Raw genomic sequence first — 11,471 nt, 5'->3', positions numbered from 1 at the left:
TCTTTAAGCTTTAGTGCTCTTACTTACCTGCTCAGGTTCCAGCTCTGAAAACACCCACGGGACATACTTTGCCCTAAGCACATGCATGCCCCAGTAGCAACGGTGTCATTAGCTTTCTCTTTAAAGGTAGGGGAGCAATTTTAGTATTACGGACCAGCTGAGCTTCTATTGTGAATAAAAATCCTTTATGAAATACGTTTCTTTCTGCTCTTTCCAGACTCCTGGAGAAGACAGAAATACCATCTTTCCCTCTAGGGGTTAAAGACATTGAGTGGATTTGGGGAATTCCTTCCTAGCACTGGCCTAGTTAAAAATAATTGTGTGATAAAAATAATAACTCAGTGCTATAACCCTGACACACTCCATGTGGCATCTACAGGATCCCCAAAGATTTTCCATGGAAATAATTTTCTAAAAGAAACTAAACTCTTCAAACAGCTTCTCTTTATAATGCTTTCTTTGTGATGTTTCTGTTTTTCTTTTAAAAGATACCATATGCCTAAAAATGGAAGTTCTGTGACTGAAGCCCAAAGCGGCGTGACGTGGATGAGCTGACCTGGAGTGTGAGGGTGTGGGGGTGCTGGTGTTGCACCATCCCCAGGCCTCAGCCACCCGGGGGGTTTCTGTAACCAGTGCACGATGCTGCTCCCTGAGCAGTTTTTCTAAAGGGAGCAAAACACTCATCAGGTTGCTCTGTTGTGAAGCCCCGGTGCCGCTGAGAAGCTGGCAAGTATCCATGACCAAGTATCTCATGGAGACCTGATGGCTGAGCAAGGAAAAAATGTACATCCTGGGAGATGCAGCATGCTGGATGCCTGTGTTAAAGCAACACAAAGTCCGTGTGGTGTTGGCCTCGTGCCTTGCTCTGCTGCCTCTGGCTGCTTGGGGGAGCTTGCCACGCTGCTCAGCCGTCCTGGCCCCGGGAGTGGCAGTCCTTGCAAAGCGAAAAACAGCTGGGGAGTAACCAGTTCGGCCTTTCGGCTTTCATCTACCTGCGTTTGCAAGTCAACACCCTTATTTTTCTGTGAAACAGGATGTACGAGACCTCCCACTGAAATGGTAATTAAGATGGAGACTTTCATATATATCCCAAGTGCCAGGAGTTGCACATGAACTGATTTGTGTGCAGAGATGAGCAGAGATGACCGAATGATTTCCAGCTCTGTGGCAGGAGCCTGGTTCCCCCCAGTTCGCCCTATTGCCTCTCTTTTTGAACAGAGCAACCCATTCAAAATTACTAAATTGTATTGAAATGGCAAGCGCTGCTTTGGCACTCTTCTATTTGTGCAGGTAGTCCGTAGAAAATCCTGCTTATTAAGCACGGGGAAATGGGAAACATCCTTGTTCCTCTCCCCAGGGGCTGCCTGACACCCCCAACCCTTCCTGGGGATCCCCTGCTGCAGCTTCCCCCCACGCCAGGCTTGATGCTCCTTCCTGACACTTCTCTCTGCTCCTCACCCCGCAGGCAGTCTTGTTCAGAAGGATCTGACATATATTCCTTCCACCAAAATTGTTCTAATTCCTGAGCGACTCACATTTACATTTGGCCTGGGCAGAGAATTAAAACCCACAAGTCCGGCGCTGGGAACCCTTGGTGCTCACATGCAGGGCTGGAGCGAGCCATGGCGGTGGCGAGGGGTTGTGCCTGTTCCCTGGAGGTTGAACACACTGAGTGCGATGCCTGGGAAGCTCTGAGCCAAGGAGCAAAACATGGGAAAGAGTTTGAAAATAAACCAAGGCCAGCCATGCTGGTGTTGAAGTTCTCCATCTCGAAATCCTCGGCAGCGGCAGAGTCATGGGCCAGTAGTCCCTGATGTGTTACACCCAAAACCCACCCCGCACCGATTTCCAAAGCCCACATGAGCCCAAGAGGCTCTGAGAGATGCTGCAAATGGCTTTTCTCTCTTTTTTTTCTTTTTTTTCCCCCATGCTGCAGCCTTTTTCTACCCGCCTGTTCCAGAAAAGCTGCTGTCAAACAGGCAAGGGCTCCAAAAATCCTCAGGATTACGTTGAAGGAAGGGGAAAAACACACAAGCAAGCACAGGCTGGGGCAGCTGAATGGCTCCAGCCGGGTCTGCTGGGGGGCTGCAGGGCCGGCAGACCCACTCGGCGGGATCCAGGGCCTGGGAGCACGTCAGAGTTGCAGCGAGGGTTGGGTTTTAATAATCAGGCTAATTACCTCCGGGAGCAATTACCGAGGGCTGCAGCAGAGCTTCTAGAGCTAGAAGTCTGGAAATCGGGCCCGGGTGCTTTGCTGCTGGCCCGGCCATCCTGCCCAGGGCCTGGAAACCAGTGACCGCCGCCTCATCCGGGCCCGCTGAGAGCGTGAGGCGACCCCCGCGCGGGGCGGGCGGGAGGGCAGGCCCCGCTCCCAGCGCTCGCGGACGGGTTTCCCCGTTATCTCTCACGTTGGTGGAAGCCGCCTCGGGGCCTGGGGCCTGAAACACCCTTTATCGAACCAAAATACGAGGAGGGAACTGTGGGTGGGTGAGGGGGAAGCGCGCGCCCGCCCCACGCTGCAGCACCGTGCGCACCGCCCGCTGCAGCGCCGGGGACGCGCCGCGCCCCCCGCCGGGCGTGCTGCAGCGCGGGGCGGAGCCCACCCCGACAGGCGTGGAGGGCGCCCAGTGAGAGGAGCGCTATGTTTGACGGCGGACGGAACTTGCCAATGAGTGCTGAGGAGGCGGGGTGAAGCGGGGAGGCGGGGTTTGGAGGGTAGCGTATGGAGGTTGCTATGGCCGTGGCTGGAGAGCGGCCTCACCACGGGCCAATGGGCGAGCAAGCAGCGGCGGACGGACGTGACAGCCCTCCAATGGAAGAGCGGCAGCCGGCGGCGACGGGGGCGGGACCGGCGGCGGCGGCGAGCGGGGGGCGGAGGGCTCGGTGTGGCGCTAAAGGAGCGCGGAGGGCGGAGCGGCGCGAGTGCCGAGGAGCCGGGCGGGCGGTGTGAGCTACGGGGCACGGCGGCGGCCGGGCGCTACACAGGTGAGGCAGCGGGACCCGGCTCCCTGGGGTGGGCTGCGGGGGCTCGCCGTGGGCGCGCAGCCGGGCCCGCCCGCGGTGGGGGTGGGGCGGGAACGGCGGGCCCGGCACACAAAGACCCCCTTGTGTGGGCTGCGCCGCCCGGCCCGCCCGCGCCACCGCATCTCCTCCTTCCCGCCCCCCCCTCCGCCGCATCGCCGCCGCTCCCGCCGCATCGCTGAGGGGAAGATGGCCATTTTCTCCCCTTCCCGCAGCCTCCGCGCGGGCGGGGCGGCGGCCGGGCGGGGGGCGCGGGGCTGGGGCGGGTTGCGGCGGGGAGCGGGCCGTTCCCGGGCCCCGCCGGGCCGAGCGGCCCTGGCCGCCTCCTTTGTCCTTCGGGGCGGCGGCGGGGCCTGCGGCCTGGCGAGGGGGCTCCGCGGCCGCTCCCGCGGGAGGACGGCGAGCATTAGCCCTCGTTGCCCGGGGGCGGTGCGGCTCCTCGGGCTGCCCCTGTCCTTGGAAACGCCCGGGCTGCAGCGAGGGGTGCTGCTCCCCAGCGCCCGGTGCTCCCCTGCTTTGTGCAGAGGAGCAGAACGCGTGCAGGGTTTTTTTCTTACATTAGTCGTCTTTTGGGAGCGCTGGATTCCTGCATGATAAATATGCTCATTTGTCTATTTCATTTGAATGCCATTGTTAAGAGGGGAGCCCTGGGCAGAGTGAGCTGCAACTTGGTTTGCTGCTGCAGAGGGTCTTTTGCGGTGGGCTCTGCGGAATGAAAAGCTAAAGCGGAAAAATGATCCTGAAACTGTCTGTGTCCCCTCAATGTTAGGTATATTCCTCAGGAACTGGTATAGGTCAATCTGCATGTATTTCAGTCTTCAGCCTTTCATTGTGCTGGAGTATGATAAAGATCAATTTTGTCAAATGAGTTTTATTTGACCTCTGGGTTTCACTGCATCTCAGTTTGCAGAACTGGGACCAAGCTGATGAGAAATGTCTGTCTGTCATACCTGGCCAGGGAATCTGCAGGGGCTTCAGGCCAAGATCTGTGCACAAGGGCGGCAATGGTGCTTCAGGTCTTTGTTGGAACATCAGCTGTGGTCCAGCACAGTGGAGACAAACAGCTTTCTGAGTTGGGGTTGGACACTCGGATATTAAATTTATGGGTTTCTTGAGCCAAATGTAGCATTCCTTGACTAATATCTTCATTTTCCTGGCTGAGGAGTTCAGCTATCACTTAAGGTGTCCTCTCAACGATTCCCTCTTTCTTCATTGAAATTTTGCTCTCACAGGTTCTTCTAAAACACTTTGTGTTGAGTCATCAACTCTTGATTTGAATTAAACTGTCTCTAGTAAACGGTCTGCTCCTCAAATCTCTGAAGGTTTCAGTGACTTCATGCTTACTATACATTAAAGTTGGATGACATACCCAATATCCATGTTGTAGATGGAGACACAACTATTGTATTTAATTACATGTTCTTCAGAGGATGGGAGTGTTGCAGAACTTCCATCAGGGCGCTCCCCGTAGTATAAAAGGTGACAAATGCAGTTTGCGAAACCTTCCTTGCATTTGCAGCTCACCTTTAGGGTACCTGCTGGCAGAGGCTGCCATTGGCTAATGTAACATTCTTCAGCAGAAAAGATCTAGTGTGTGGAAAAAAAGTAAGATCTTTAATGACCTGAGTACTAGATGTCAGACTTGACCTTCTTGCTCCTCAGGCAGTTACAGATAAAACTGCTCGCTCCAGGAATCCTGGATGCGCCAGCAGTATTAACGAAAGATGCAGTGGCCTCTCTTAGAGGCAGATAAATAAAATGAGTGTGCAGGAGCTCTTGTCAGCAGTTTTTCTTTCCCCTTCAAGTTACCTGTGAAGCTGTTGGAAAATGTAACATCAGTCCTTTCTGTGTCTTGAGCCTCAAGGTACACTTGAAATCTGGAGACTTTTTTGGGAATATGGTAATGTCAGCACTTGCAACAGAAGCAGGCTGGAGAGATGTGAAGTCTTGTGTTTTTCAGGAGGAATATGAGCGAGGTCTAGCTAGCTTAATGGCTTACAGAAACCCCAAGTGTCTCAAGTTTTTGTAGTTGGAAATCTACATGTTTTAAAACATAAAACATATTCTTGCTGCCTTCTGGTTACTGTATTTAGCTACCCACTGAACATTTTATATTTTATATCTATCTTTTCTTTAATTATTATTCATTTGAAGTGGAGTTTACTGGCAAACTTTTGTTAAATTTGCCTTTGCTCCTTATCTAGGTACAGAAGACAGATGTGTATTTTTCTTGTAGCTCTCACATTTGTTGCAATATCTCTCTCTAGTTGTTGCACAATTAGAACCAGTTTATAGCAAGTTTCCTGTACTAAGTCTGGGATTATACTTGACAGATTGTTTTAATGTTTGTATGGCAGTTGGTTTATTCAGAGGGCTGCTATGTGAATAGGGGCTCTCACTTGTATAGTGATTTATTTAGGCTATGGAAGAAATTAATGGTGCTTCTTCATCAAGACAAGATACAGGTATTATTGATAGATTATTGAACTGATGCAGCATAGCTCCATTCTTAATAAGAATATGATATGTAATGTGGTTTTGCTTTTTTGCTTTTCAGGGTAACTGATCGTGGACAGCTTCACTTCCCGCAATGGCACAGAGATCTGGGCAGGAAGATCCAGAGAGGTACCTCTTTGTGGATAGGGCTGTGATCTACAACCCTGCCACCCAGGCTGATTGGACTGCTAAGAAGTTGGTGTGGATTCCTTCGGAGCGCCATGGTTTTGAGGCAGCCAGCATCAAAGAGGAAAAAGGGGATGAAGTGTTGGTCGAACTGGCAGAGAATGGAAAGAAAGCGCTAGTCAATAAAGATGATATTCAGAAGATGAATCCTCCCAAGTTCTCTAAAGTGGAAGACATGGCAGAATTAACCTGTTTAAATGAAGCCTCTGTATTGCATAATTTAAAGGATCGGTATTATTCTGGGCTCATCTATGTAAGTACTAATCATTAGATTCATTACCAGTGCTGATTCAGCTGAACTTGGCTGATTACCATTCATTTACCTCTTTAAAATGGAGGGAGCAGGTCTTGTCTCTGATTTTGATAGCCTGAATGCTTTGCATCCCTAGCATTTAGATTAGTCCAGGGTCTTTTTCCGTGCTCTGTACAGGTCAAAAACTCTGTCATAAAACAAATAATAAAAATTTCTCCTATGGAAATAATTCTGGAAGCATCTTTCAAAAATAGAATGCTAAATAGCAACTCTGGGTGCTTAGCTCATGCTGCTTGTTGGAGCGCTTGCCTCAGACGTGCTTAACTGATACAGTGAATAGTATCAAATGACTTGTTTGAGCTGATGAGAGATTACGAAACCTAACTTTGCTGAATTACTGTTGTTTTAATTGCTTGTATGAATAAGCATATATCATGTTTTAACTTGCTGCGTATTACAAATGATAATAAGAGGCCGTGCTATGCTGAAGTTGGAGAAAGTGCTAGGAATGCAAAATGTCTTTTTGGAATCTAATATCAACTTAGTGGGCCAGGAAAGAATGTGTTCAAGTGCTTAAAATAAAACAATAAGATAAAGCTTTCTTTTTTTCAGTGTTTTTGAGGCACTAATTGGAACATCTGGCTTATCACCATCTTTCTATAGAGTTAGGAATCACTGAGCCATTGATGCTGCTTTTGACCGTGTTCCTCCCTAAACGTGAAATGAGTGTGTGCTGCACAGTTCAGAGCAGCTCCTTGTCTCTTGGCAAACTCCTTGCATAGTGACTGGTTGAGTCAGAGTATCATTCAGAACTACAAGCAGACTTTAGATCTTAAAAGAAGCTGTAACATCTGCTTAAACGGTTGGCTCATTTTAATAAATACTTCTTCTAAGGCTTAAATCCGTTTTATTGAGTTCTGCTAGTTAGTTGATTCATTTTTCCCCACCATTTAGGTATTAATGAGGTACCTTTTTTGCTTGGCCCTTGGTAGTATTTGGACTTAGTGAAAATTGTACGCAACTTCAAAATACTCTTTGTATATGTGCTTCTTTGTCAGTTTTGTCTGTGTGTTTTTGGTTTTTACCCTTCCACAGAGACCCATACAGCAGAGCTCAGCAAAAAAAACTTCTGAAATACTTCTTGCAAGCTTATAAGTAAACTAATTGGATCATTAGTAAGGACTGGATTGAAAATTGAAAGTAAACAAATTGATAGGTCAAAAGTATCCAGTATATGTAGCAATCGTAATGCCAGTTGTTATGAAATTCATTATAACTATCATAACTGTATTTCATTATGAAGGTTCAAAGCTGAAGGCCTTAAATGTCAAAGCAAGTTCTAGTCCAAGGAACCCATCACTCTTCTATATATGCACATGATCCAGTACCGTGTTACTTTGGATGACTTACAAATTTAAAAACGTGCCTTTGGTGGCTTGTTGTATATGTGGAGTTTAAGTGATATCCTATAGGTCACCTACCTTTTTTTTTTTTCCTCCCCCAGCCCTGCTCCACTTCCCAAAAAGGTGCTTTCTGCTTATTCTGTAGCTGTTGAGGCAGACTCTAAAATCTGGTTCCTTGGCATTGAGATACTGCTGTCACATGGGAGGATTAGTACATCAGTATATTACTAATGATCTCCCGCCTCCTAGCTGAAAGAAGTTGGTTGGGATCAAGAAGCTAATGGATTTGCTGGCCTTAGATGGAGGTCTGAGGTACAAGAACATTGCTGGAGGATGCTGCTGTTACCAAGAATTATGTTTTTGTGCAGCTGTAATAATGAATTCTTCTTTGAAATTGAAACTCAGCTTATTTTTTTTTGGGGGGGTGGGGAAAGGCAGTTGTGAGTACTATTAGAGCAGCGACTGAATGCTGGCAAAGGTCAGTAGGCCACAGAGAGAAACTTCATCCACAACTTGAGCTGGTGGGGATTTTTGTGTGGTTCTCTCAGGGATCCCTGTGTGTCTTGCCTGTGACTTTGTCGTGGCTGCTGCCAGCTGCATGGCCCAGAGCAGCTGCCATTGCCTGTGAAACCTGCTGATGTTCGCTTGATGGAGAGAAAGGAGCCGAAGCTGACTGAGCTGAAGATGTGAATCTTGGTAGTTTGGACATGACAGGGATCGGCTAAAGCTGTGTTTTGATTTTCAGATTGTACTCTCATAATCAAACTGAAATCTTATATTTTGGTGTTGGTCTCAAGTAGTCAAGATGGAGATGGTTTTTAAACTAAAGGAGGGAGATTCAGGCTGGGTGTGAGGAAGAAATTGTTGCCCTGAGGGTGGTGAGAGCCTGGCCCAGGTTGGCCAGAGAGGTGGTGGCTGAACCATCCCTGGAGACATCCCAGGCCAGGCTGGACGGGGCTCTGAGCAACCTGAGCTGGTGAAGATGTCCCTGCTCATGGTGGGGGTGGCACTGGGGGTGCTGGGAGGGTCCCTCCGACTGAAACTATTCTGTGTTTCTGTGATATCTTTTGTTTCCTTTGACTCCCAATCAGCAGCATGCAGTGTTGCCTTTCTAGGAAGCAGAAGATGAGAGTCTGTCAACTGAAGTAGTTACATGTTTCTTTTCAGTCCCTAGAAAGAAGACAAGCTGAGGGATTTGTTGGGTGGGTCCATTCATCAGTCTGTAATATGCCTCTTCAAGATGACAGTACTGGAAGAACAGGGCAGGTTGACTAAAGCCAGCTAGCACCAGTGGGCATGACCTCGGCACTGGTGCTCATTTCATCAAGAAGAGTTTCATGTAACATCTAAGTAGGGATGGCAAGGAGTTTCTAGCATTCCTAGTGTCTGCCAAGTGGTGTGATCTTGGCCTCCAAGTTACATTATTACTGTGCTGTGGGAGGTGAACACAAATGGAGAATGTGGAAGACTGGTGGCTTGTAAGAGTATGATGTCTGTGCTTGGTCCTGGTTTTATTTCTGGTCTGCTCATGACAGCACAGAAGATGAAAGGTAGCAGGACTTGTGTAGGAACTACTGGGAAGAATATTTTGAGTGTGAACTACAGTGATCTCAGTTTTGTTTTTACAATGAAATAACTTTGGACATTTCTTGCTCCACTTTTAACATCATCTGTTCTGCTTCTGACATCACTGTTGCCACAGGGTTTATTATGAGTGTAAGTGAAGAATATGTTAAATCTATTTCCTGGAGAAGCAAATTCTCTTGAAGTCTATGATATACATTCACCTCTGAGAACAGGTAAATCTATCATTATGACTTCTTGCACTTGGACTTTTCTCCGTAGCCCATCAATGACTAAGCATGATCCTGCAGAATCTCAGCATCCCTGATATTATCTCTGTTCACATTTGAGGCTTGGTTTTCATCACATATTGGTTCTGTGGAGGTGCAGCTGCCCGCAGTATTTTTTTTTCATTACTTCTACCTTTGGTAGGAGTTTTCACTCATCCCTGTGTTTCATAGCTGAATTTTTCCAAATTTTTTGCTTTTCTAGGGATAGCAGCATTTCTTGTGGCAGGGGTGTGTCATTCAATACTCTAAATTGCTGTCTCATGTTTTGCTGTAGTTGCAACTTCTCATGGGTCTTGGTTACCTTAAATGCTTATGAACTATCAGTTCTTTGGCTTCATATAAAAAAATTACTCTTCTGCCTGCACTGCTTTAGAGTGACCAGCTTTAACACTAGCTGTAGTGTGTAATTAGTAATATCCATAATGGCTGTAGATCAGAAACTGGAGGTAGTTCATTGTACAGGTACCCGGCAGGAATACCTGAAGGCTTGAGAGGTCCTTTAAGGACTTGGAATAAACATGATATTGCTCAGACTAGTTTTGTGGTGGTTCTTGAATATCCTTATACCATGATGAGCTGAGTTCCAGGTATCTTTCTGGGACTGTTAAGAAAGGAGGCAAGTTGTCCGAGGTTTTGGGTCACCAAAGTCTGTAGCTTCAGTGAGGAAACATCTTTATTTTTACAAGACCTGCATGAAAAAATGCCTCTGTGAAGGCTTCTAGATATCAGCCCTAGATTTTGGGTTCTGCTGAAGTCAGGTGAACAAAATTTGATTTTTTTGGGGAGGACCGAAATAATCTTTTAATTAGACAATGAAATGGAGCCATACGCTAGAAAAAGTGGATGGTAAGGGTCCATCAGCCTTAAATGCTGTGGAGTTCTCAAGACCACTTCTGCCTTAGTACTTTGTGACAAGCCATGATGGGCAAGATTACTGCTCCACTAATTCTCCTTGTTGCTGCTTCGTGAGGTTTCTCATGAATGAGCTTCCGGAGTCTTCCTGGCCCAATATGGCATTTGAACATAGGAAATCACTGACTTTGATTTTTAACCGACTGTGCTGTTAAGCCGGAGAGGTTCAGGAGCAGCTTTGCTCATGCTCAGAGGTTTGGGTGTGCTGTTGCTGGTGGTGTGTGAAGCCCAGCTGAAGAAGTGACTGTTGCTGTCCCCTTCAGCTGGAGCCCTGGAGAAAGTGGGACACTTGAAATGGCTCTTTGGTTTTGGTGGGAAGGGACGGGAGTGGCAGGGGAGGTGATAAACAAGGAGTCAGATTTAGTCTGAAAATAAAGTCAAGCACAGCATTTGTCCTCCCACCACAATACTTAGGAGCTTTGATGGAGTGCTACAAATAAGGTCTGAAATCTGCAGAATTTTTTGTGTAGGAAGAGGCATTTTTTCCATCTTGAGCTCTCTGCACTTCAACATCAATAATGTATTAGCTTCAGTATCTATTCAGAAAGCTTATATGTAAGCATGTCAGTTATGTCCAATATTAGGCTCAAAGTTCACTACCGAATTTGACTCATATGGTTGATCTGAAGGAAAGAACTGGTTTGGTTTGTTTTTTAATATTTAGTTTCTTACTATTTTGTTTTCTGTCCACTTGGAAGAGAGAGACCCGGGGTTGCTGGCTAGTTAGTGTGCAGTGGAAAGTCCTTGTCTTTCACTTCAGAGCAAGGTGATTCTTTTTTTTTTTTTTTTTTTTTTAACTCTGAAAGTAAATTTTGATATATGCTATGCTACTTATAGAACTGCGAAAAATAAAGTGGTCAGGGTGTTCCTGATCACTAAACAGCGTTTCCATGTTTGTTAGGTAGCATTCTGGATATGACTTTCTTAGCATTTTGAATTTTCAAGTCTATTAAAAGCATTTCAGTTAATTAAAATGCAGCTACTTGTGTAGATCAGGAATGTAAATGCCTCATTCCTACTTAAATGGAAAGCAACTTTTTTTTGGAGTTGCAGACACTGGTTGGAATTGGAATGAGTACACTAATGACAGTTAATATTTTGAAGTTGGGGCTAGGTGACACCTCTTTCAGCAATTTAAAGCTCTGCTTTTGTGTCAGTACCTCTTTTGATGGCAAGGAAGACCCTTCTAGTTCCCTTTTAAAGTGTATTTTAAATGTTTATACATTCCTACATAATCTACTAGTGAATGTCAAAACATAACCTTATGCTCATCTTGTTAACAGAAACATTTTGTTTAACCAAAATGAGTTTCTCCAAGTGCAACTAGCGAACACTAATAGTATGGAT

At 46.7% G+C, this 11,471-nt stretch overlaps 1 protein-coding gene across 1 annotated transcript in view; it reads left to right on the top strand.

Annotated features, from left to right (window-relative positions):
• The first annotated feature begins 2,867 nt into the window (after positions 1 to 2,867).
• The window catches only part of MYH10 (myosin heavy chain 10), a 97,584-nt gene continuing 88,980 nt past the window's right edge, over positions 2,868 to 11,471 (top strand). Inside the window, exons 1-2 of the mRNA XM_082067385.1 lie at positions 2,868 to 2,985; positions 5,579 to 5,956. Of these exons, the coding sequence (XP_081923511.1) occupies positions 5,612 to 5,956 (345 nt within the window). The 5' untranslated portion in view covers positions 2,868 to 2,985; positions 5,579 to 5,611. The remainder of the gene's footprint in view (positions 2,986 to 5,578; positions 5,957 to 11,471) is intronic.

Source organism: Streptopelia decaocto, assembly GCF_964273445.1.
Source record: "Streptopelia decaocto genome assembly, chromosome: 16".
Lineage (NCBI taxonomy): Eukaryota > Metazoa > Chordata > Aves > Columbiformes > Columbidae > Streptopelia > Streptopelia decaocto.
Note: the sequence above shows the minus strand (reverse complement) of the source record. Positions and strands in the feature narration are given on the sequence as shown.